The sequence below is a fragment of the Malus sylvestris genome, chromosome 6, assembly GCF_916048215.2.
Source record: "Malus sylvestris chromosome 6, drMalSylv7.2, whole genome shotgun sequence".
NCBI classification, from domain to species: Eukaryota; Viridiplantae; Streptophyta; class Magnoliopsida; order Rosales; family Rosaceae; genus Malus; species Malus sylvestris.
In genome coordinates, this window is record NC_062265.1 from 29,184,775 (window position 1) to 29,209,715 (window position 24,941).

A 24,941-nucleotide genomic window follows, 5' to 3' on the forward strand; every position below is an offset into this window, starting at 1 on the left:
CCCGCAACGCCTAGCAAGTCGACCCAAGAATTTGAGGGTCAAAACGAGTCCACCGTCAAAGTGATTGCAACTTTGATGATATGAGATACTCTTGCTTTTGAAGAAATAGCGGATGAATCGGCACGTGCTTGGTTGCTCTTGTCTCCACATGCTTCAAGGTATCATCTTCATTTCCTTTATCTGTTCCTCAGGCAGATGTGGCATCTTCTCGAGTTCTTCATCTCAGACTCTTTTTGCTGAGTTGACTGTTCATGCTACATTCTTCTCTGCTTGTTTCTTCAGGCAGATGTGGCAGCTTCTCGAGTTCCTCAGTTCGGACTCCTTCTGCTGAGTTGACTGTGCAGACCGCATTCTTCTCTGCTTGTTCCTTCTGCACGTTGTCTCCACATGTTTCAAGGTATCATTTTCACTTGCCTTATCTGTTCTCCGGGCAGATATGGCAGCTTCTTTGAAAGTACAGCAGCAGTGGGGGGGCGAGTACTCGAGAGCAGTGCCAGGTAGGCAATCAGGGAAGGGTTCCAAGCAGTCGGTTCCTTACCCGAGTTTGAGTGGAGGTTCCGGCATATTGTTTTCTTTATCCTTGTCTTTGTAAGTAAGAACAAGGACAAAGGAAAGGACAGGGAAGACGCATGATATGAGATACTCTTGCTTTCTACCCTGGTGATATGAGATACTTTTGCTTTGGTGTCATTTGTTTGCTGAGGTACCCCAAGGAATAAGGAACACTGAGTAACTCGAGAGGCTTCGTTGGGAAGACATTCTCGGAGATGAAGAAAGGTTCTGTATGTATGCCTTGCTATGGAGGGTAAAGGTGGATAGTTATAGGGAGTTCCTTAATACCTGTAGAGGTACTGCTCTTTCACTCGTGTCAGTAACCGATGCGTGATTGATCAACATGGCTTCACGTGCTTTCTTTTTTATCAGAAATCTCCGACAAATTGTCCGTAATTTCCGCTAAGCTGAGTGTGCATGTGACAGGCGTCGACGCGGCTGAAGAAGACTGGCGCTTCTTCGATAACTGGGATCGGCGCTTCGACAAATCACCCATGATTTCCGCAAAGCTGAGTTTGCGTGTGATGGGTGTTGACGTGTCTGGAAAAGACTGGCGTCTCTTCGATATCTGGGATCGGCGCTTCGATTTTTGAATCAGCATTTTCGAACTCTGAGCTCACCTCTTCGATCTCTGAAATCCCGTCGAGTGCCGATTTTTTTTTATTATATATATATATATATATAGAGGCACGCAGTTCGTTTCAAAGCACACTTGAATTTCCGCTTGTAGAAACTCCCTTCTTGCACTTCTAAGATCTTAATCTGTCTGGCCTCTTCTTTCTCCAACACATTTGAAAATGTCTGGACCATCCGACCGTCGTTTTGATTTGAACCTTGGTGAAGAGGCAGTTCCGCCTTCCCCCGACAACATATGGCGCCCATCATTCATATCCCCTACTGGTCCTCTTACCGTTGGGGATTCGGTGATGAATAATGATATGACCGCCGCGGTGGTGGCCCGGAACCTTGTCACTCCCAAAGATAGCAGACTACTTTCCGTCTGATGAGTTGGCTGTTAAGGAGTCTCTGGCCCTTAGTGTGCAGTGCGCGGGTTCTGTGTCCAACATGGCCCAACGCCTATTTGCTCGAACCCGTCAAGTTGAATCGTTGGCGGCTAAAGTGATGAGTCTCAAACAGAAGATTAGGGGGTTCAAGCATGAGAATAAACAGCTGCACAAGCTTGCACACAACTATGCCACCAACATGAAACGGAAAATTGACCAGATCCAGGAATCTGATGGTCAGATTTTACTTGATCATCGGAGGTTTGTGGGTTTGTTCCAACAACATTCGCCTTCATCTTCTGGGGCTGTACCGCGTAGTGAAGCTCCGAGTGATCAACCTCCGATACCTCCTCATTCTGTGGCCCCGCCGACCGCCGAAGCTCCGCCTAAGCAACCTTTGTGAAGGCTCTCTCTCTCTCGTTTGATTTATGTATATTTGCAATTTATCGAAAACATTAATAAATGAGCTTTATTTCTCTTGGTGTCTATATGCACTTTTTTTTTTTTTTTTTTTTTTTTTCAGATAATTTGCAATTCATTGAATAAAGAATTTTCACGTCACATTTCCACATGCCAGTAATCTAGTCTTAGGTTTTACAAAACATAGATACCCATCCGGAGATTCAAGTAAAAAAAATTTCACTGATACAATGGGTGAATACCAAAGAAAAATGTGTGACACCATGATCTTCAGACCATCCACACCAATCTTGTTTAGGAAGCTTAGGGGAAAATGAAACCTCAATCTCAAACTTCTCAGGTGCAACATCTCCAGCTCCATCTTGCTGGGGTGTAAAGCCACCCGTTTGATACGGTGCAGGAAAATCTTCATCCACTCGCTTTGCAGAATTCATCTAGATAAAGTCATGTGTTGGGGGTCGATGAGAGGCCCCTCATCTGCCTCATCCCGTCCTTCCATGTGAACAATATTAACATCAAGAGGGGGGAAGGCAACCTACGTGGTGATTATTCAATCTCGAACATACGGCTAAAGCTGTATGTCCTTTGTTTTCTCCCCAAATATGCTGTTTGCTGGCGGTATGTCCTTGCTTTCTCCCCAAATATGCTGCTTGCTGGTGGGCAAATATGGGCGTTAAAGCTTTTCCAGCTTTAACAAAAGGTTTTGCTGCTGCATGCGAGTATCATCATTCACTGCAAACCAGGCGCTTGCCAACCAGGCAGGACTTGACATGCTGGACTGCCTCATTCCGTCCTTCCACGTGAATAATATTAACATCAAGAGGGGGAAATTATTCCATCTCAAACATACAGCTAAAGCTGTATGTCCTTTGTTTTTTCTCCCCAAATATGCTGTTTGCTGGCAGGTAAGTATGGGCATTTTAAAGCTTCTCCAGCTTTAACAAAAGATTGCTGCATGTGAGTATCATCATTTCGCGGCATGTGCACTGTAACGTTGGTCTGTTTTGGGCGTGTATAAGTAAGCCTTCCTGTGAGGCTTTTAGACAGGCACTTGATCCTTATTCCATTCCCATCGGCTTGAAAATTTTAACCTATCAAGTGTAGTTCTGTCTATTTGCCCAGAAGCTTGCTGCTTCATATTTGCGCAGGTTTGCCTGTTTCTTTGGACACCACAACTACACAACAGTTTCACAGCCAACTGCGCAGCCACTGCATTCTCGCTGCATTTTACCGCCACTGCAAAACCATTGCACAACCATCGTCTTTGCTGCACTGCCTTTGTCATCCTTCCTGGTTGCTGCACTGCCTCACGTCCTTCCTGGTTGCTGCATTGCCTCACGCCCTTCCTGGTTGCTGCACTGCCTTTGTCATCCTTCCTGGTTGCCGCACTGGCTCACGTCCTTCCTGGTCGCTGTGAAGCCTTTCTGGTGAGGCTTATTCGCATACACATATATTTGCATGGCACTGTCGCCATGTTTGTATACATAAAATAATATATATATATATATATATATATATATATACATACATATATATATATATATGGCAGGTGCAGGTACTGTCGTCCATGTTTGTATATATAAAGCAATATATATATATATATATGGAAGGTGCAGGGCCTATCATGTATATATAAAATAATATATATATGGAATGTGCAAGTACTATCATCATGTTCATATATATAAATAAAATAATATATATGAAAAGGTGCACAGCATCCTTGTCATGTTCATATATATAATGTCTATTTATATGTGATATGCGTACCCTTTTTATATATATATATATATATATATATATATATTTTTTTTTTTTTTTGACAGTGCTGGAGGATTGCACCGTCACTGCATGACTATTGCATAACCACCACATTCTTGTTGCTTGGGTTTGTTGCAGTGCGTCACTTATCGCATAGTGTTGTGTAAAAGATTGCAACGGGATTTCGCTGCGTAGTGCCTTTTTATCACAGCTTTACCCCGGTGATGCGCTGCCGTGTAATGCTGTGCGAGAGACTGCAGCGAGTCTACGTTGTGTAATGCCTTTTGGTCACAACTTTCCTCGGTGGTGACGTTGATGTGCCTCTTGCCGCTGCTTGGAAGGATTGTCTAGTGGCTACCCCCTTTGCCGTGCTGCTGCTGATTTATATATATATATATATATATATATATTTTTTCGAGGTCATGGTATTTTTTAAGTGTTTTAAGGGCAGCACCCTTACCATTCTTGCGCAGGCAGGTGACTCGCAAGATAGAGGAACGACGTTGAAGCTTTACGAGCCACTGACTGGTCCTAAAGCGCTTACTCTTCCTAAAGCGCATCTCGAAGATTCTTATCTTGAATCCGTCGCACCATGTTGGTGACAATCATTCGGCCTCATTTAAGCTTCTTGGTGATCACATCCGCATTGGAGTTAAGGCTTGGAGGGGTACCCTGTCTACTGCTGGAGAGGCCGTTTTTGATGAGTTTTATTGGGAGTGGCTCGAAGATGTCTTAAGCCGATCTAAGGACGTGCTTACTAAGGTGGACCTTTACCAAGCTGTGTATGCGTCTTTGTTTAGTTACGATCGCCATCCTTCCGTTATTCGTGCGTTTTTAGAGTGTTGGTGTTCGGCCACCAACACACTTCACACGGCGCAAGGGGAGATGTCAATTTCACTTTGGGATCTTCACCGGATAGGAGGTTTGCCGATCCAAGGCAAGTTTTACGACGAAGTCGTTCCCAGCGCAGAGGACCTTTCTCTTTGCAACAACCGAGGATTGCCTGCAAGTTGCCGCTATTTTTTTTTGGCGTATCACAGGCTTCTCCAGGATGTTCGGGGTAAATCAGGCGTGAGGATTTCCTCATGGATCCGATTCTGGTACTGGGAGGCCATGAGATATAAGAAACCTTCGAAGAAAATTGGTCGTAACAAGACCACTAGGCCAAAGGGCGACTCAGACCCATCCGGTGTTATTGGCGCAACCAGGCGTCGCTCTTCTGACGAGTTGAGAGCGTTTGAGGATCTTGGCATAGCACCAGAGCATGTGGAGGAGTCTTACCTGGCTGCTTTCTTAGCTTGTTGGCTTTGTAAATTTGTTTTCCCCGCAGGCGACATCAACTTAGTTCGCCCTGGAGTTTTCAAAGTTGCTAGCAAGATGGCTGCAGGTGAGTCTTTTAGCCTCGCTATTCCGGTCTTAGCCAGCATTTACAACGGCTTGAGCATGGTTTCTGACTCGGCAAGCACTGAAGATCGTGCTGCGGTGCTTCCTTACCACTATGTGTATGGTTGGTTGGGTGAATATTTTAGCACTCATTTTTCTCTGTCGACTCTGGATAAGTCAAGACCTTCTTCATCGACCGGAGCCAAGCTAGGGCCTTTGATGACGAAGTATTCTGGTGTACTCTCCGCGAAGAGCCTTGACGATTTGCAAGCGCGAGCGCTATTTAAGAGTTGTGAAGATTTGAGGATGGACCCCTTAGCCAGAGTTGGCTCGGTGCGGCGAGGCATCGTAGATAACTCGCATCTCCGCTTCTCGGACTTGTCTTATCTTATAAGCCTTCGCTCGGGGTTTGTTTCTTTACGGCAAGAAGACCGATGTATCATCCAGTCATATAGCCCCCACCGTTTCAGCAGGCAATTTGGTTTTGTCCAAAGCGAGCCAGGCAAGTTGAAGGAAAGGAACCCATCGGTATCCCTGCAAGCCGTGTACATGCATTGGGAGTCTTGTACCCGTTCATGCACAAATGCTGTTATTACGCTGCCGGCCAATGATGAGTTCAGGAGTAATCCAGTGACCTGTGTTTACGCACGTTGGTGGTCAAAGACACATTATGAGAACTCGGGGACGGCAAGTGGCGCCAATTCTTCTCACTTAAGTGATGATACGTCGAGAGAGGGTTGTCCTGTGGTTTCTATGCGAATGGTACCCCTTGATCGCGCGAGTGCGGCTCCCTTACAAGATAGACCTGTAGCTTTAACTTTTCAACGTCCATGCTTGTCTCCTCGACATCCGGATGCTTCTGAAGAGGCGGGGGATGAAGGTGACTCGCACGAAGATGGATTTATTTTGCAGCAGCGTCCACAAGCTTCAAACAAGCGGCCACTTGAGGATGCTCAGGCTGACAGTGATGTCAATTTTCGTCACAAGAAGAAAGAAGTGTTTAGAACTCCTCAATTCGATGACCGTGAGCCATTTGAGAGAGATGTATATCCTTTATTTTCTCTTATGATTTCTTCTGCTTTTGTCGTTTTGGCTTTTATTTCTAACATCTTTCTTTGTCTTCTTTAGGTTGGGCCTTCCCATCATTTTGATTTGGCAACTGCAGATGTTTATTCCTATACGGGGATGCTATTTGCATGTAACCTACCTACAGACGGGGATATCGGGGATCCTCCTGGTGCAGAGCTTGTTCCAAATCCGTCGAACTTCCCGAGTTTGCCACGTGTAGGTGGGGGTATGCAAGAACCCGTCATGTATCCAACGCCTTTGCCAGCTAGCTCTGAGATCTCCTTGAGAGGGCCAAATCTTAGCGGTACTGAGCGACTCATCCATCGCATAAGTCTTGGTGCGGCAATGGAGATCAAGGGCCATATTGAGGCGAGGATTTCTAAGTGTCCACTGGAAGACCTCCCGTTGCTTAATGAGGATTTGTCGAAGTTTGTTTCGGTGATTGACAACCTTAACGTTGATTCCTCCTCCTTGAAGATCAAGATTGCGGAACTCATGGCCGCCTCGACTGAATATTCTTCCTTGCGTGTTATTTCCTTAGAGAAGTTGAGTCCAGATGTCAGAGCTCATCAGCTAACCATGATAGACTCATCACTGGCTCAAGTCCGGTCATTTCAGCAAGCTGTTTCAGGAGATTATCAAGCCACGAAGGCTTCGTTAACTTCTGTCCAAGGGCGTCTAGATGCATTGGCGCGAGAGCGAGAGCAGTTGGTAGTCGAGGCATCACAACTTGAAAGTGTCCTCGCAGAGCAGGGAACTGCACTTTCTCAGTACCAAGAAGAGATTTCACGCCTAGAACGAGAGAAAAACACGACTATAGAGTTACCCGTTTTGTCTCCCACCGAGGTAGAGACTTTGAAGACCTTGGAAGGCTCGCTTGGAGATCGCCTTCGTAGTTTTAGAGACATAGTTTTCAAGTAATATTTCTTGTAATAAGGCCTTGGAGCCAACTCCTTCTTTCAAAGAAATAAAGCATTTATGTTCTTAAATTTGCTCCTCGATCCTCAAAGTGTTTACTTATTATTATTATTATTTCTTTTAGATGATGTGACTGTACTTGAAGTTTTGACACTTCGAGTTGCCTACGTACCCTTTGTTGAGGAGGGATCAAGTCATAACGTAGTTCAAAATACATTTTTTTTTTTTTTTTTCTAATTTTTTATTTTATTTTTTTTTTTGCCGTTTGCAGTTTCAGCTCATGCAGACCAGGAGTGTTGTGCCATGCAGTTTAGGCTCGTGCAGGCGATGAGCTTTGGTTCGTGCAGTTTAGGCTCGTGCGAACAAGGAGCATGAATTTGTTGCCTTTCACGGGTAGTAGCGCTTCAAGAATCTGCCGTTGATAGGGCCGATCTTTAAGCCGTCTTCCGCCATGATTAAGTAGGCACCATTGGTGTAGACTTCTTGTACTACGTATGGTCCATCCCATTTTGACGTGAACTTGCTCTTTGTCTTGTGAGTTGTGATGATAGGCCTACGCAATGAAAGGACGAGATCTCCCATTTGAAAAGACCGAGGGAGAACTTTCTTGTTGAAGGCTTTAGAAAGTCGAGCTTGATAACACTCCAGGTGTTGCTGGGCCTCGAGTCTTTTCTCATCCAGTGCCTCCAGTTCTTGAAGACGCAACTTTGCATTCTCTTCGTCAGTCAAGCCTTCTTGTATAGCCATCCTTAGCGAGGGGATTTGACTTTCGAGTGGTAGAACAGCTTCTACGCCATATACAAGAGAATAAGGTGTGGCTTGGGTAGGCGTTCTATATGTTGTCCTGTATGCCCATAGGGCTTCGCCTATTCTTTCATGCCAGTCTTTCTTTGTTCTACCGATTACCTTCTTCAGGAGGTTGCACAATGTCTTGTTGAATGCTTCTGCAAGACCGTTGGCCGGAGCGTGATACATGGAGGATTTGCGCTGCTTGAACTTGTATTTCTCGCAGAGCTCGTCCATGAGTCGGTTTGAGAACTGCTTTCCGTTGTCGGTGACAATGTAGCGAGGCACCCCATATCGATGGATGATATGTCCCTTGATGAAACAGACGACAGTTTCCTTCTTGACTTCCTTCAGGGGTACGGCCTCAGCCCACTTAGAGAAGTAATCTGTTGCAGCCAGGATGTAAGCCTCTCCCGTAGATGACTTTGGCGCAATTGGTCCTACGACATCCAATCCCCATGCATCGAACGGCCATGAAGTAGCTGTGGGGTGTAATGGTTCGGGCGGTTGATAACCCCTCGGCATCCTTAAGGCGTCGATCTTCTTTGAATACGGCTTTGAATACAACCCGGATGTATATGAGCTCCCTTCATATTGTGCCTTGATGGTGTTGGTGATCATCTCTTGCAGCTGCTGGATAGAAAGGGATCCCATGAGTGCCGCTGCTTGGTCTGGTTTCGGCTTCCCATCGATTTTCTTCACCGGGGGTTCTTCGTCTCCGCCAGCTCCTCCCTTTAGCGGATCATCCTCTAGGTCGGGTTTCTCACTGTCCTGCGCCTCCAGTCGGTTGACTAATGCCGCGATTTGCAAGTCTTTTTCTTCCACAGTTCGAGTTAGTCTTGCGATTGCTTCATTCATTTGAGCAAGCTGTTCCTCGACTGAAGTTGCTCCAGCGGTCATGACTTGCATGGCTGAACTGCCGCTTGAATCGTCATCGGAGAGCATGGATTCGGAGTATTCCCTTGGTCTTTCCCCCCTTGGTGCCCTTAGTGAGGCTAAAGTGATCACAGGCTCATGCCTAGGGTACTCTCGTTCCCCTGGCAGAGTTGATGCAGAGGTGAAAGAGGTGGCAGAAGTAGCTTTTGCTTTGCTTCGAGTCGTGACACCCAACGTGACACCACTTGCGACGAGGGCGCCTTTGTTCTTTGCGCCGGTTATGGGAACAGCTTGAGCCTTCCTTGACGTCATTGATTTTGGAAGTGTGCTTATATTCCTTGAACGGAGGAAGAGATGAGAGGTAGAGATGTCCCACTGGGCGTGCCAATTTGTAAACACGGAAAATTCCTGAAACGAATGAGACAAGAACAACGTGCACAAACAAATATTTGTATTTGATGATTTTGGGTTACAATCTCTCTCTATTTTGATCCTCTAATTCGATCTCCGTAAGGTGTGTATTTGTGGATGTGTGATTGATCCAAAGGGCCGTTGGGCTTGATATAAGGATGAACGTTCTTCAAGGGCCGTGGACTTGATCTTGAAGGTGGATTTGAGCGGATCTTCAAGGAGCCGTTGGGGCTTGATCTTGAGGATGAATGTTTCTTCAAGGGCCGTTGAGGCTTGATCTTGAAGAACGGTGATGAACGGATCTTCAAGGGCTTTTAGGCTTGATCTTGAAGAACAGTGATGAACGGATCTTCAAGGGCTTTTGGGCTTGATCTTGAAGAACGGTTGGATGTGTGGATTTGTCGACGTTGTTGATCCAAAGGGCCATTGGGGCTTGATCTTGGATGAACGGATGATGAACGATGGTGGATGATTGTTGATCCAAGGGCCGTCGGGCTTGATCTTGGAAGAACGATGAACGAAGAACGCTTTCTTGATTCTTCGGGAACCTGGATGCTTGAGAGCTTCGGAGTTTCAGAGCTTCAGAGCTTCAAGAGTTTTGCCTAATGATTTTGGTTCCTCCCAAATGAATGAATTAGCCTTCTATTTATAGAAATTTCCAAGGCCTAATTTTGAATATAATATTCCAGATGAAATAAGTCGTTTCTGCACGCAAATTTCCTGAAACGAAAGAGACAAGAACAACGTGCACAAACAAAATATTTGTATTTTTGATGATTTTGGGTTACAATCTCTCTCTATTTTGATCCTCTGATTCGATCTCCGTAAAGTGTGTATTTGTGGATGTGTGATTGATCCAAAGGGCCGTTGGGCTTGATCTAAGGATGAACGTTCTTCAAGGGCCGTGGACTTGATCTTGAAGGTGGATTTGAGCGGATCTTCAAAGGGGCTTTTGGGCTTGATCTTTGAAGAACAGTGATGAACGGATCTCCAAGGGCTTTTGGGCTTGATCTTGAAGAACAGTGATGAACGGATCTTCAAAGGCTTTTGGGCTTGATCTTGAAGAACGGTTGGATGTGTGGATTTGTCGACGTTGTTGATCCAAAGGGCCGTTGGGGCTTGATCTTGGATGAACGGATGATGAACGATGGTGCTTTCTTCAAGGGCCGTCGGGGCTTGATCTTGAATTGGTGGATGGTTGATCCAAGGGCCGTCGGGGCTTGATCTTGGAAGAACAATGAACGAAGAACGAAGAACGAAGAACACTTTCTTCAAGGGCCGTCGGGGCTTGATCTTGAATTGGTGGATGATTGTTGATCCAAAGGGCCGTTGGGGCTTGATCTTAGGATGAACGATGAACGAAGAACGCTTTCTTGATTCTTCGGGAACCTGGATGCTTGAGAGCTTCGGAGTTTCAGAGCTTCAGAGCTTCAAGAGTTTTGCCTAATGATTTTGGTTCCTCCCAAATGAATGAATTAGCCTTCTATTTATAGAAATTTCCAAGGCCTAATTTTGAATATAATATTCCAGATGAAATAAGTCGTTTCTGCCAGGTGTTGACACGTGTCCTGTTTGATGACTTTTCCAATTTATTTCGATTTTTTGTTTAGACACACGCTACGTGTAAAATTTATGTAATACATGAGCGTTGAAACTTTGATTTATCGGTCAACATTTATTTACCGAAATTTCGATGTCTACAACTATATTATGTTATGCTTAAGAAAATAAAATGATACAAGAAATACAAACAAATGTCACGTTTATCAATATATATATATATATATATATATATTGGGAGATTATATAACAAAAGATAAATCCACTTGGTTCAGACTAGCTACCTAAAAATGTTGTGGCTAGAAAACATACAAACGGCCAAGGGTAATGCAAGGAAGACTAAATTTGTAGACAAAATTTTGTAAACTAAATGACGTATGAAATTTGATGATATGATTATTACTTAAGATTAACGTGTTTATTCTTTATTGATGACACATCATTTGATTTGCAAATTTAATCTACCTGCCATTACCAAGAAAAAGTTAGAAATGGAGCCATGTATGATGGTGATCTTTCTGTTTGCGCTCGGGGAAATTTTCGCAGCCGCAGAAGTTTCTGCCCTTAGCCGTGATTAGAAATGAAGCCATATATCGAATAATCGAGTATGTGGTAGGCAACATGACGGTGAATTATATATTAAGCAATGAGATACGTGTATAATACTATCATGTTAGCCGAAGCTCGAAGGGTATGTTGTAAATTAATTTTGGTGTTTCTTCTGGGGTTCTTGGTGTCCCTTTTTTTATCCATGATACCTCTTCGAGAAGAGAATGACAAGATGTATGAAACAACATTTTACTTCGACGATACAAGGATAATTTTATTGATAACGAAAGAAAAATTACATCTAGTTAGGGTAGACATAAACCTCACCCCTGATACAACAAAGGAAGCAAAAGAGAGTACATGAAAAAGAAGGGGGACATAAACATTACCCTCTAGAACCGAAAACAAGAATGATACAAAAAAAAGAGGGGAGGGGAGGGGAGGGGGACATGAAAACCTAAGAGTATATCCAAATGAGATATCAAATAGATGAACATAGTATTGTCAATAAACAATGAAATATTCACAACAATAACTAAAGGGCTAAACAATTACTATTTGAGTGAAATACTATAAGGATGATCTATAAATAATTACTGAAAAATTAAACGGTTGGGATCATGAAATATATTTTGGAGCCGGACCACCCAAGTACATAATTTGAGCAATTTGGAGCCACATGAGGGTTGGTGGACTCAATGAGTTACTTTGAAGTGCTTTAGGAACCAGAGCGTTTAACTTTTGAGTTTGAAGTTCAGTAGCACATTGGTGTTGCAAGAAAAATCGAAATTCAATCTAACACCAAGTTCTATTGACAAAACGCGTTTTATCTGAGTATGGTAATATAATTTCGCTCTCTTCGAAATTTTTTGAATAAGTATGATTGTGCATAGGGACAGTTTGTTAATGCAACTAAGAGTATTTTTTGCCCATCCTAGAGAGCATGTCTCGAGACATCTTGGCTTTCCTTTAGGTGCTACTCCTTTGACTTCTCTTGGGGTCCCCATGGCTGGACAACTTAAATTGGTACAGTTTGTTTATCAGAGCTTGTTTTATCCATAGTTTCTCAGTTTGTCAATTGTCATCTAGACTTTTAGAGCATACTAGGAAGTGGTGCCCGCGCGTTGCTGCGGGATAAGAAAGTTTGTAGGTAATAACAACTAAAAAATTATTAAAAATAGATTGAGCATAATTTGTAAATTGTTCAGTTTTGACTAACGTTATATTAATTTATACAAACAAATGCATTGAGATATAAAGAGTAAGTGAAATTGGATACATACCTGGGTTGAGAATTTGGATAACGTCTTAGAAAAGATAAGTTTGTTGCAATTTAGTACAACAAAGATGGATCAGATTTATGTAAATTGGTAAACTCAGTTTTGATCATCTGGAGTAAAAATCATCATTTCCGTCTTCTCTTCAGAGGAATTAACTATTACCAATTTATATAGACATCGTACCACTAAAGATAAACCTTGTCCATATTTTCTAAATTTGTGAAAGAACATATTAGATTAAAATATGAGGAGAGGGTATATCTCTAGTACAAATGTCTACTTTTATACTTTTCGATATCCAATTTAACCTTTCAATATGCAAGCAGGTAATTTGCCATGTATTTAGATCATGTGAAAAGATAATTTGTATATATATATTAGTAATAGCTAATTCCCCTAAAGGGAAAGCTTGACAAAAATTGTAATTAAATGTAAAACGTCAATAAAAAAAATTAATAAAGTATTAATTAATTTTACATACAGTTATAAAACTATAACGTAAAAGTAGCTCTAGATTATAACTTAAAGCAAAGAAATATGTGAAAATAATGATTCCATATACAATTTAAAGCCATAGTATTGACAGCAACCAGACAATTATCAAACAAAAGGAAGAAATATAATCTTTCACACAATTTTACAAAAGCAAAAAGCACTTACAAACACACTCAATTGCTAGTAACCTTGACAGCTGAAAGCTACTTCAGCAGCTGAAATTACTGTAGGAACCGAGATGCAGCAGAGATTTTTTCAAATTGAAATTAATCTGCAAATGATTGCAAACACAAAAATAATTCATTTTCAAATAAAGATAAAACAAACTTAAAATATTTCCAGGGTACTTTCAAAAACAGGAGAATAAAAACGAAGCTTTTATCAACATGACTCTCAATTTTATACAGATTAGCATAATTCAATTTAAGCACAAAACTGAAAGTCTAATGATGACAGAATACAGTGTAAATGTTACTAAAATAACTTGTCATACAGAATAAGCAAGACTTTTAAACTACAATATTAATCGAGCAAATTTATATATCATTATAAATGTTATCAAAATCAGCTAGAATACAAAGCAGTAAAGATTTATATCCGAGGATAATATTTTAGACATTAAACTATAAAACTACTTAGCCGCTCCTGATAAGAATACAAAAAGTTTCTTTTAACCACCATTTTAAAAAACAGAACAACCAATATATACACAATCACAAAGCTTGATCAAATAAAAAAGATGTAACAACACTGTGTGAACGGATGTCCACGTGAAGCTGCGGATGCCAACCTGATGTTACGGATGCCTGTGTGATTGAGAATAACTTGCACTAAATTCTATATAAAAAAGGGACAGATTAACATATTTAAGCTAAGTATTAAGATGCAAACATTCTTAAGATAAGAAATCATATAATTAAACAGAAAATTGATAACGTATTCAATAAAAGTACAAAAGGAAAAGAGGTTATAGAAAATTACACTTTAAATATTTCCAATTAGTGATTAATCACTTTGATTATTGGCAATCTACAAACAATGACTGATTAACGTCAAATGAAACTGACATAAAATTCAAAGATTCAAGAATTTAATTAAAAATTATACCTATACTATCCGGACCTTATTGTATATAAATAAAAAATTTTAAAAAAAAAATTCAAGGTTCCATGATGGATAGTTTTAAAAATCAGAAGCTGAGATGATGATACCTCCAGCATTTCTCAAACTCTCAACATCCTGAAACAATAAAGAAAATCAACAATGCAACAAACATAAATCAGATAAAGAAAATAACATACTGTAAAAAAGATGCAAATTTTTTCCCAAAGTTGAGCAGAAAACACACACCTTAAACTTCTCAATCTATTCTTTAGGAGTGCATTAAGGGCCCAACTGCATTTTACTGCTTTCTTCTTCAATCTTCCTCTCACTTGTACACTCATCTGCCTTCCAATCCTCACCATTCCTTCACTATCTGTATAAATAAAAATTGAAAAAGATATAACACTCTTAAATCAAACCCCAAAATAATTGGGTAAAAGCATTTTAGATTAAAACCCAAACCTAAACAGCTAAAAGGACCAGCACATAAAATTAATAAATGAATTAATAGAACAGTAAACATATATTAGTCCCAAGAAAAAGATATCTATTGGACGTAATGTATGTTTCCCACCTTAATCATTTTTATATTGTTATTGTTATCTTGTAAGTGCTGTTATCATGTTGGCTAGCACCCAGCGTAGTGCTGTAGTGGCGTACAACTTTTCCTTTCTTTATTGTACCAATAGCTCTCTTGCACCCTCATGTTGAGCTCTTCTCTGCATAAATACCTCTTGTAAGTAATCTTAATCAGTCAGTTATCATGAATATACAACTTATATTAATTTTCTACAATATCCAACACACAAACATAACAGAAGAAGAAACTTTTACTTAAGCGGCGCAAAAGGATATCCTCTGCATTTCATTCCAAAATCCATCACTCTTATGTCTTTGCCTGCACAGTTTTTGCTCCAACATAGCCTGCCATGATGATAGCACTATCAATAATTAAGACATAAAGAAGGGCTATCCTAGCTAGCCATTATCGTTGGAGTAAACCAATAGCATCGTAAGTAAAGTAGCAGACCAAGTTTTTTTAGAATTGATGTGTTAACATGTTTAAGTAGCAAAAAGATTACAACACATTGGATGTGTTAACACATCCATAAGCTGATGATTCCCTCTCCGGTTTATCACATCATTCTTCATATATTCAACAATGAACTCACATAGACTACATTTTTTAACTGTCTCTCTCTCTTTCTGATCATCCACATGTGTTTCTGAGAAATGTTTAGCCATTTAGCTAAAACACAAAAAAAAAGAAAAATAAAAATAAAAATCCCTCACCCACATCAAAAAACCGAAACATGCAGAGCAAAACCCAAAAATTAAGGATGACCATCCCTCTTTTTTTTTTTTAAGTTTTAGGGAAGGATCGATGCACAGACAATCGATGTACAGGAAAACCCTAACCTAACAGACCAAAATTTCCCAAGATGAAAAATGCAATTAGATGGAACAACCAAACACAAATATCAGAAAAAATGCATAAAACATTCCAAATAAAAAACCCACAGACCTTAATCGAAAAGGGCTTCCAAGATTGCACAGAGAAACCCTAAAATTGATAGAGCAGTATATCTTGAAAGAAAAAATGCAATCAGATTAAACAACGATGCTAAAAACACGAAAAAATTAGGAAAGAACTGATAAAAAAACGCAAAGATTTTAATTTTACACCAATCGATCTACAATTTTTCTTCCTAATCAAAGAAAAGAGAAAAAGAATTAAATAGACAAACCACCTGAAACACCGCAATCAGCCAGAAAAACCACCTTTTCAGACGGCAGACGATGAACACAAACAGAGAAGCAGGGAAACACGAAGATCGAACAGGGAGAAAAGCAGAAAAACAGAGAGCAGGCGAAAGGAAAAAGCAACGGAAGAAAATGAGAGAAGGTTCGAGCACCTTTCCGTATGTAGGCTCATTGCACAGAGGGGCAAAATCGACAATTCCTGTAGCATCTTTTAAAAGGCTGAAAACCGTGCGTTAGATGAGGGACAAAACAGGAACGGCACTGTTAATGAACAGTGTTTTTCCACCAACGTTTAGTATAGATAGAATTTCTACTTGCGCAAGGAATTTTATTTGGTAAGGGGACTTGGCTTCCCGAGAGTTGGTAACTGTTGATTGGAGTATGGGTTGTGGACCTAAACATGATGGTGGGCTTGGTCTTCATGATTTAGTTTCTTTAAACTTGATGGCTATGCTCTTCTTTGTGGGGTTCTTTTGCTCGTCAGCATTCTCCTCTTTAGTCTTACAAAAATAAAATATCTATTTACGATTCTATGTTTGGCATGGTTTGAAGCATGCTTTGCCTATTCTGAATAATAATAGTTGTTGAATTATTGGTGATGGAATGTCAATTTCCTTCTGTTCTACAACGGTTGGATGACCCGATCATCTTTTGTCATTTCACCTTAGGTTCTTCCTTGGAATTTAGATGCTATAGAAACAAAGTTGGTCTTTGTCAGATTATTTATAATTTTGTTCCCTTCTGTGGTGCAATAAATATTATGCCTACCTTTGGCTTTAAATGTATAGAGGATAAAATTTTGATTTGGGAGCCCTCGTCTACTAGGAACTTTTCATTTTCTTCTAATTATCATCTTATTCAAAGGAAAGATAGTGATTGTGCTTGGATTAAGGTTATTTGGTGACATTTTATTCCGCCACACCTATCAATTTTGGCCTGTAGCTTTTTCATGATAGACTTCCCATCAAGATACACTCTAACGACGTGATATTTCTTTGGCATCCATTTGTTATGTCATAATTATGAGAAATCTACTACTAATCTTTTCTTTTGTTGTCGGATATCTAGGAAGATTTGGAGGTGGTTAGCATGTCGGTTTGGTATCTACTTGCCTCTTTTAGATACTTTGGCTATTTTTATATTTTGGATATCTTCATATGTAAGCCTTTTTTTCAACAGTTGAACAATCTCTAAATTTTGCTCGTCTTTTGACTATTTCAGCTTGGAAAGCTTGTAATAAGTTTCATTTTTAGGGTTGGCCAATCCATTTTCATCATCTTGCATGTCTATCAATTCTGGAATCATTTATGGTTGGAAGTTTATTCCTGGTTACTCTAAGAGTTTCAACACTCATATCATCTCTTATTTGGTGATTCGACCTATCTTTCACAAGGCTTCTACTATTTTTCCTGGTTTATGTTCCCACCCTCCCCCCATGGACTACTTGTAACTTCATTTTTCGTTATCAACAAAATTCCACTCGTACTGCCAAAATTTTATAGAAAAAAAAATTCGTACAAGTTTATTCCTACAATAAATATAAAGAAACATTTCAGATACTTAACCATGTAAATCTTCACAGAACCACAAAATGGGAAAACAAAAGTTCTACGAAAACCTTGGTGTTGCCATAACTACAAGGGGAACTTTTCGGTGGATGACAAGACCGGTACATTCGGTCATGCTTAAATCTTCTGCTCTTGCTCCGTCGGGCAATGTCCAGTCAAATTTGTGCACAAGATTTGCTAACACAATCTCATTGGTGGCCATGGCAAACAAGGATCCAGGGCAACCCCTTCTTCCAGCTCCAAATGGGATTAATTCGAAGTCATGCCCTTTGAAATCCACCGAAGAATTCAGAAACCTCTCCGGTTTAAACTCCTCTGGCTCATCCCACAGTGACGGGTCTCTTCCAATTGTCCAAGCATTGATTATGACCATTGTTCTTGTTGCTATGTCGTAGCCCCTTATTTTAGCTGCTTGAGTTGATTCGCGAGGAACTGGTAACAGTATTGGAAGATGCAACCGAAGTGTCTCTTTGATCACGTCTTTTAAGTAGGGAGTTTTATCTAAATCACCTTCTGTTATGTCTGGTTTTCCATTAGCAATTCCCATCAGCTCATTTTGCAGTTTCTCCAACACTCTTGGATGCCTTAAGAGTTCGGTCATTGCCCACTCTAGAACTGTGTAGCTAGTATCAGTTCCGCCACCAAAAATATCCCGCAAGAAACAAGAAAAAGACCTTAGTTCACCCAAAATCGATTAGCGATGGATGGAGAGATACAATTTATACAGGACACTGATTTTTTCACTCTCCCTTTGTCCCCGTGCACTCTCCCCTTTTTTCTTGCCTTTGGATTGAATATATACAGGACACTGGCTTACCAAGATGATGCCTTTGATGCTATCTCTATCAATGGAAAAGCCAGCCGTGTTTTGCTATTGAATTTCGAGCAGGACATCCACAAGATCCTTCTTATCTTCACCTACAACTACAGAATCCAGAAACTCATCAAATTCTCTAGCGACCTTCTTCACTCTTGTGTCTAACCCATTAACGCGACTAATCCAACCGAGCCGTGGAATAAAATCCCCCACATAAAAACCACCCAACAAGATCATAAACTCCTCAAGCAACTTCTTGAACTTCCTTGCAGCTTCGCCTCTACTATGATTTTTCCCGAAAGCCACCCGACATGTCACATCATTTTTCATTAGTAAGTGAAATAAACAATTCACTTAAATTCACAGGCAACGACGTAGAAGACTGTTTCACATTCTTAGTCAGTAGGGCTAGTTCTTCTCGTACTGCTCGAAAAGACTGAATCCTTGTGCTATTTAAAAGCTGCACCACGCAGATGCCTCTAACTTGCCTCCAATACTCACAGTAAGGAGCTGAGGACACACTCGTAGCGTCATAGAGAAGTCTATCGGCAATTGTTGATCTTGGTCTGTTGGCGAAAATGCTATCATTTGTTTTCATGATCTCACAAGCGGCATCTGCGGAAGAAACGATGAGAACTGGTCTTTCTCCAAAATGAAGCACCATGAGCTCACCATAGCGCTGAGCTAGTCGTTGTAGGGATCGGTGAGGGTACGTGCCTAGTTGGTGGAGGTTTCCGAGTATTGGGAGCCTTGGCGGTGAAGGAAGCAAGTGTTTCAGTGAAATTGTAGTGCTCCAAAGCCGTTTGATGATGAAGATTGTGAAAATCAGGTAGGGAAGGACAGTAAGAAATAGGTGCAACATATCTAGTGGTTGCTCACTAACTAAGATCTCAGTGCAAATGTTTGATTTGCATTATACAAAGGAAGTGTTATTAGCACTTCAAAAATCTCATTTTACACTCTTCATAAGTGTATTCTTCTTTCCTAATATAAAAAGTTTGGAGTGTAGAATGTGATTTTTGGAATGCTAATAATCATTCCCTTGTACAATATATGGTCATGCTAATCATATTCATCTTTACTTCTGTTAATCTGAAGTGAACCAATCAGCATAGGAGAATGGTCTAATTCTTATCATGTAAGGTTTTTTTTTAATTCTCTTATGTGAGTTTCAAACTTTCAGCTCGTTTCCTCACAAAACACGAGGGCACATTGATATCATGGAAGTATTATAAGTTGAAAAACGGATAATACAGTGCCGGTCTTCTATATACAACTATTATTTGGTTACATCCATGGGATACGTATCCTACCATATAAGTAGTGAGGGGTACAGCCACCTGAAAATGTAGCATAGAAAATATAATTTGTCTAAAGTTAGGAATGGAGCCATGTGAGATGGTGGTCTTTCGTTTGCGCTATGGAAAATATTCGCAACCACTGAAGTTTCATCTACCAATTACATCTCTATTATTATATTCGAAATTACTATTTAAATTGAATCTGACCGTCCTATTAATTCATTTGGCTAGCCTACCCACCATCTTAGACCGTCGCCCCCAACAAATGCCTGAGATCAGGCCAAACATGGTTCTCGAATTGGATGAAGAAGAAACACTTACATCCTCCAAAGAGCACCACTAAAATCTCCACCACAAATCGAAAGAAACATGTGGGAAGAACCAAATTGCAAATGCCAGTGCCAACGAAAGCAAAGAGAAAGAAGGAGGTGGTGGCGTAAACACCCGAGCTGAAGCTCTACGCACCTTCCAGGGAGACCGCGAGAAATCGCGTTGAAGATTTGTTCAATCTAGTATAGAAAATTACAAGCATTTATTTCACGTAATTTTCTTGCTCCAAAAGGGCATAAATTATGGATTGACACTCAATTTATGTGAGTTAATATCAAGTAGCTCTTCATTTAGTAATACCTCTTTCTTAATATTAAATAAGTCTCGAGTTTGAATACTCCTTACTTATTCCATAAGGAACATAACATTACAGAACAAATCATGTAAGACAACCTCAACCAATATACAACTGTTATGGAGACTTCAAGAATAGCATAACAAGCATGAGCATTATCCACTAAGTGACCTTTAACAGCTACAACATCAACCACAAAATTGACTTCACGATGAACATGATGGAGATAAATATAATCAAAGGAAGATGCCAAGGACTTAGTGCCTTATATAATATTCTTTTTATGAGATTTATAAACATTGCAATTTTGGCTTGTTGACTTTTCCTATTAAATCACCTATACGGATCATAATAGATGCAGGGTCGAGTGGCGGAATTTTATTAATTTCAACTCATCGTGTATCGAGTTCAAATTCTTTATAGCAGAATTACTGTGTTTAATAAAAAAGAAAGTAAAAAAATTCCCCTTCTCATCATCTGTATCATAAAAATAAGGTTAGTGCAATTCATACACTTATTTCCGACAACCTCTGTTAATTCTATAACCGAAAATTAATCAGGAGCATGAGAAGTAAAAATGAGTATTTGGATAACGTTATCTTAAAATAAAAGAGTCAAATGGGCCACCTACTTGATTGTTTGAGGCCCAATATTAAGTCTTTTACCCATTAGACTATGATTCGTTTTCTCGGGTATATCCACCTACGCCCAAATAATATTCCGCGGAAGAATAAAGCTAACTTAACCACAGTTAAATCCCAACCCAAAAATCTAACCACGGTCAAAACAAAGCCCTCGATGAGCTGGGATAACAAAAGGATCGGTCAAACGCAAGGACAAGAAAGCAACACGTGGACGGTCAGATCTCAACCGAACCGTGTTACGCATTATTTGTTAAGTTAAAATTAGGGTTAGCTTTTGGCCTATCTCTAACGCAACCCAAACCTTTTCTTCCCCAATCCCTCGAATTCATCCGATTTCTCGTCAATTTTGTTGGAAGATCTTTTATTTCCCGATCTGCGATCATGGAGACCGAGCGCGTGACGGAGTTTCCTTTCGCTCACTTGGATCGCCGCCCTCGAAAGAGGGCGCGTTTGGGCTGGGATGTTCCTCAGGCCCCAAAGGTAGTATCTTTGTTCTTCAACTTTTTGGTCCGATTCAAAATATTTGTGGGTTTTATCTGATGAATTGATTTTCTGGTTTGTGCTATTATATTTGATGATTTAAAGATTTTATGTATTTTATTGTTCTAGATCTGATATTAAAGTTTCAAAATTTGTCAAAATTGGTAAATTTGTTGGAAGGTTATATGTAAATTTCCAGATTTTGGATCGGAGCGTGGATATACGGATTGAATCTATGTGATTTACGAGTTTTCAGTTTTTTGTATGTCGATTTACAGAAAATCTATCTATTTAGGAACTTATTTGTAAATTTAGGAAAATTTTCATTCAATATTTTCAAAAGGCTACTAATATGATCTTAGGAAGCTTGGATTTTAAAATATTAGGGATTAATCTGTACTTTTATCTGGTATTGTCAGTAAAACTAGCGAATCCTTAGAAACCCGTTTGGTTAGATAATTTTTGGTAAATTGATATAGAGATAATTAGCTTGATTTATTGAAGATTTTTATTGTTGTGTTATGTAATTTTATATTTGAGAATTTCTTGAAGGAAGATATTGATATATGTGCATATTGTTGTTGGGAACGGTTGGTTATATTCGTTAATGTTTTAAATTTATATTTGCCTGTAATGTTTGTTCTCTAGTCTTCCTCGTAATTTATTAGCTTTGGTTTTGATTTATGAGATTCTGATTGGACTTGAGGGGTATGGATTGGAATGCAGTGTTGGGGTTGGCAGAATTTTGAATTAATATGTTAAATAGTCATGAATGGATGGATGTGTGTAGGCTCAGGTAGGAATATTTTGTGGACAAGAGCTTGGGAATGTGACAAGCTTTGCATCATTCGTGGCACCTGCAGAGCCCACTACTATTTCTCTATTTGATAAGGAAGTGGCTCGAAATGGTTCCCCCCCATGGAGAGAGGATGACAAAGATGGACATTACATGTTTTCGCTTGGAGAAAATTTAACATCTCGCTGTAATTACACAATCAACACATAAACTTATGTTCATTTTAGATTGCAATTTTTTTCTGGTTATTTAATCCTCTAGTTTCTGATGTTTCAATGAATTTTAGTGTTGGCCAGTTTTCTAACTCAATTCTTTATACGTTTTTTATATTGGAATTTGTTACAATTTAAGTTGTTGAGTTTAATTGTTGTTTTCACTTCTTTCAGACAAAATTCAGAGCAAAATGGGTGAAGGTACCTTTGGCCAGGTGTTGGAATGCTGGGACAGAGAAAGAAAGGAAATGGTTGCAATAAAAATTGTTCGCGGCATTAAGAAATATCGTGAAGCAGCAATGATCGAAATTGAAGTGCTGCAACAGCTTGGTAAACATGATAAAGGGGGCAACCGGTAAGTAGTTGTTGCTAATTTTCAACTTTTTTACTGACAGGGAGTGTTTGAATAAGCTTTATCTTGGAACTTTTTTGCATTACTTGTTTGCATTGTTAAATGGGTTCATTCCTTGCAGTTGTGTGCAATTACGGAACTGGTTTGACTATCGTAACCATATCTGTATTGTAAGTATTAGATTAGTTTGTGATGGATTGATTTCCCCAATTCACAAATAATTTGGGGGTTAAAACTTGTTCGTGAAATTCAAATGGTTTTAACAGGTATTTGAGAAGCTTGGACCAAGCTTATACGATTTTCTCAAGAAAAACAATTACCGCTCATTTCCCATTGACCTTGTCCGTGAGATTGGCAGACAACTCTTGGAATGTGTAGCATGTGTGTAGTAATACCTAAGCTAGTCCCTTTCTATCAAATATATATTGCTTCTCTTCAAATTTTTCTTACATTGTCAATGTTGAGAGGGATAAATCAATATCTATGATTTTTTCACTGTTATTAAAACTTTATTAAAACACGTTGTATGGGCAGAGATATGCTCTTTTCATACCAATCAAGTCAGGATTGGTTAACTTAATTCAATTTTTTTTTTTTTTATTGTGGTCCTGCTTTCTGATGATATTCTCATATCTATGCAGTTATGCATGATCTTCGTCTTATTCATACCGACTTGAAGCCAGAGAATATACTCCTTGTTTCTCAGGATTATATTAAAGTTCCTGATTACAATAAGGTGGTTGCCGATTTCTTTTCTCAGTTTCTTTATTTTGTTTTTTGATTATTTGATTTTTAAGCATTCTCTCCTCCTTTCCCTTTTACTTGTGGAAATTTCTCTAACATTCTATCAGTTGCTGCCGCAGAGCTCATCTCGATCACCCAAAGATAGCTCCTATTTTAAGAGAATACCAAAGTCGAGTGCTATTAAGGTTATTGATTTTGGTAGCACAACTTATGAGCGTCAAGATCAAACCTATATTGTATCAACACGGCATTATCGTGCACCAGAGGTGATTCTCGGTGAGTGAACTTACTGTGTACTGATGTCTTTGTGCTGTAAGCCTGTAGGTAGACATAATATTTAATTATTTATGATGGTTTTGTAGGGCTGGGATGGACCTACCCTTGCGATGTATGGAGCATTGGTTGTATCCTGGTGGAGTTGTGCACGGTTTGTCTGCTAACTATATGCTTTTGGTTATCAATATCTTGTTGTAATAATATAAGCCATATTTATGATGCTTGTGCTGCTTGATGTAGGGCGAAGCCCTGTTTCAGACTCATGAGAATTTGGAGCACCTCGCCATGATGGAACGGGTACTTGGTCCCCTTCCCCAGCACATGTTGAAGAGAGCAGAGTATGTGATGATAATAACCTTTGTCCATAATTTTTTTTTTAAGCATGAAGTTGCTAAGTTTTTCTTACGTAACCTTTGCACCTCGAAATTTACAGCCGACATGCTGAGAAGTATGTTAGGAGGGGTAGATTAGATTGGCCGGAGGGTGCAGCATCTAGAGAGAGTATCAGAGCTGTTCAGAAGCTTCCTCGGCTTCAGGTTTGTGGTTTACTGCCCTTCTGAATTTCTGTTGCCTACTTGGTAAACTGTTGGAGCCAACTCCACGTCATGTTTATACCTAAATGTCCCAACTTGTTGCTCATTTTTTGTTTTGCAGAATCTCATAATGCAGCACGTAGACCATTCCGCCGGGGACCTTATTCACCTCCTGCAGGGTCTGCTTAGGTACGACCCCTCTGATAGGCTTTCAGCTCGTGAAGCCCTCCGACATTCTTTTTTCACCAAGGACAGTCTAAGGAGATGAGTTTTTTCTCGTTTTTGCGTTCTGCCGAGTGAAGTGTACATTGTATATGCGTGAGATTTACGCTAGGTGTCATCCGTAACTTCCAGTAGATGTCCAATTACAAACATTACTATTACCGAGGGAAGGGTGGACGCACCCGCTATTCCAGTTGCGCTGCACGCGGCCGATCTATGTAGTGTAAAAGTCTGCTAACCAAACTCTGCATTGTACAGAAATGACATTTTGTAAGAAATGATTTCTTCATTATCCTGCGACTTCATGTTTTCGCCCAATTACGGTTCTTGATTGCTTGCTTGCAAAGCAAGATATGTCCATAGACTTTCCTTTGTACCCAAGTAATGACCGTGCCACCTGCTCCCCAGTGAATCACTTGTTCAAGTTAAATGGTCATTTC

General features: G+C 40.0%; 2 protein-coding genes and 1 pseudogene across 5 annotated transcripts in view; 1 reads left to right on the top strand and 2 right to left on the bottom strand.

The window, feature by feature from the left end:
• Positions 1-17,913, bottom strand: part of LOC126625783 (cytochrome P450 736A117-like) — a 46,355-nt gene extending 28,442 nt beyond the window's left edge. Inside the window, exon 1 of the mRNA XM_050294857.1 lies at positions 17,796-17,913. The gene's annotated coding sequence lies outside the window, so the exon portion shown is untranslated. The remainder of the gene's footprint in view (positions 1-17,795) is intronic.
• Positions 17,417-19,178, bottom strand: LOC126625786 (cytochrome P450 736A117-like; annotated as a pseudogene).
• Positions 19,179-21,116: 1,938 nt separating this feature from the next.
• Positions 21,117-24,800, top strand: LOC126625784 (serine/threonine-protein kinase AFC2-like). Of its 4 annotated transcripts, none has more exons than XM_050294858.1 (11): positions 21,117-21,366; positions 22,157-22,349; positions 22,549-22,729; positions 22,848-22,896; positions 22,993-23,107; positions 23,368-23,462; positions 23,578-23,746; positions 23,833-23,897; positions 23,987-24,084; positions 24,180-24,282; positions 24,401-24,800. In XM_050294858.1, the coding sequence occupies exons 1-11, from the start codon at positions 21,268-21,270 to the stop codon at positions 24,545-24,547; spliced, it is 1,314 nt and encodes a 437-aa protein (XP_050150815.1). In that variant the 5' UTR covers positions 21,117-21,267; the 3' UTR covers positions 24,548-24,800. The 4 variants fall into 4 exon arrangements, with proteins under 4 accessions (XP_050150815.1, XP_050150816.1, XP_050150817.1 ...); XM_050294859.1 differs by having other exon boundaries at positions 23,590-23,746; XM_050294860.1 differs by lacking the exon at positions 22,157-22,349 and having other exon boundaries at positions 21,199-21,366.
• The last annotated feature ends 141 nt before the right edge of the window (positions 24,801-24,941 follow it).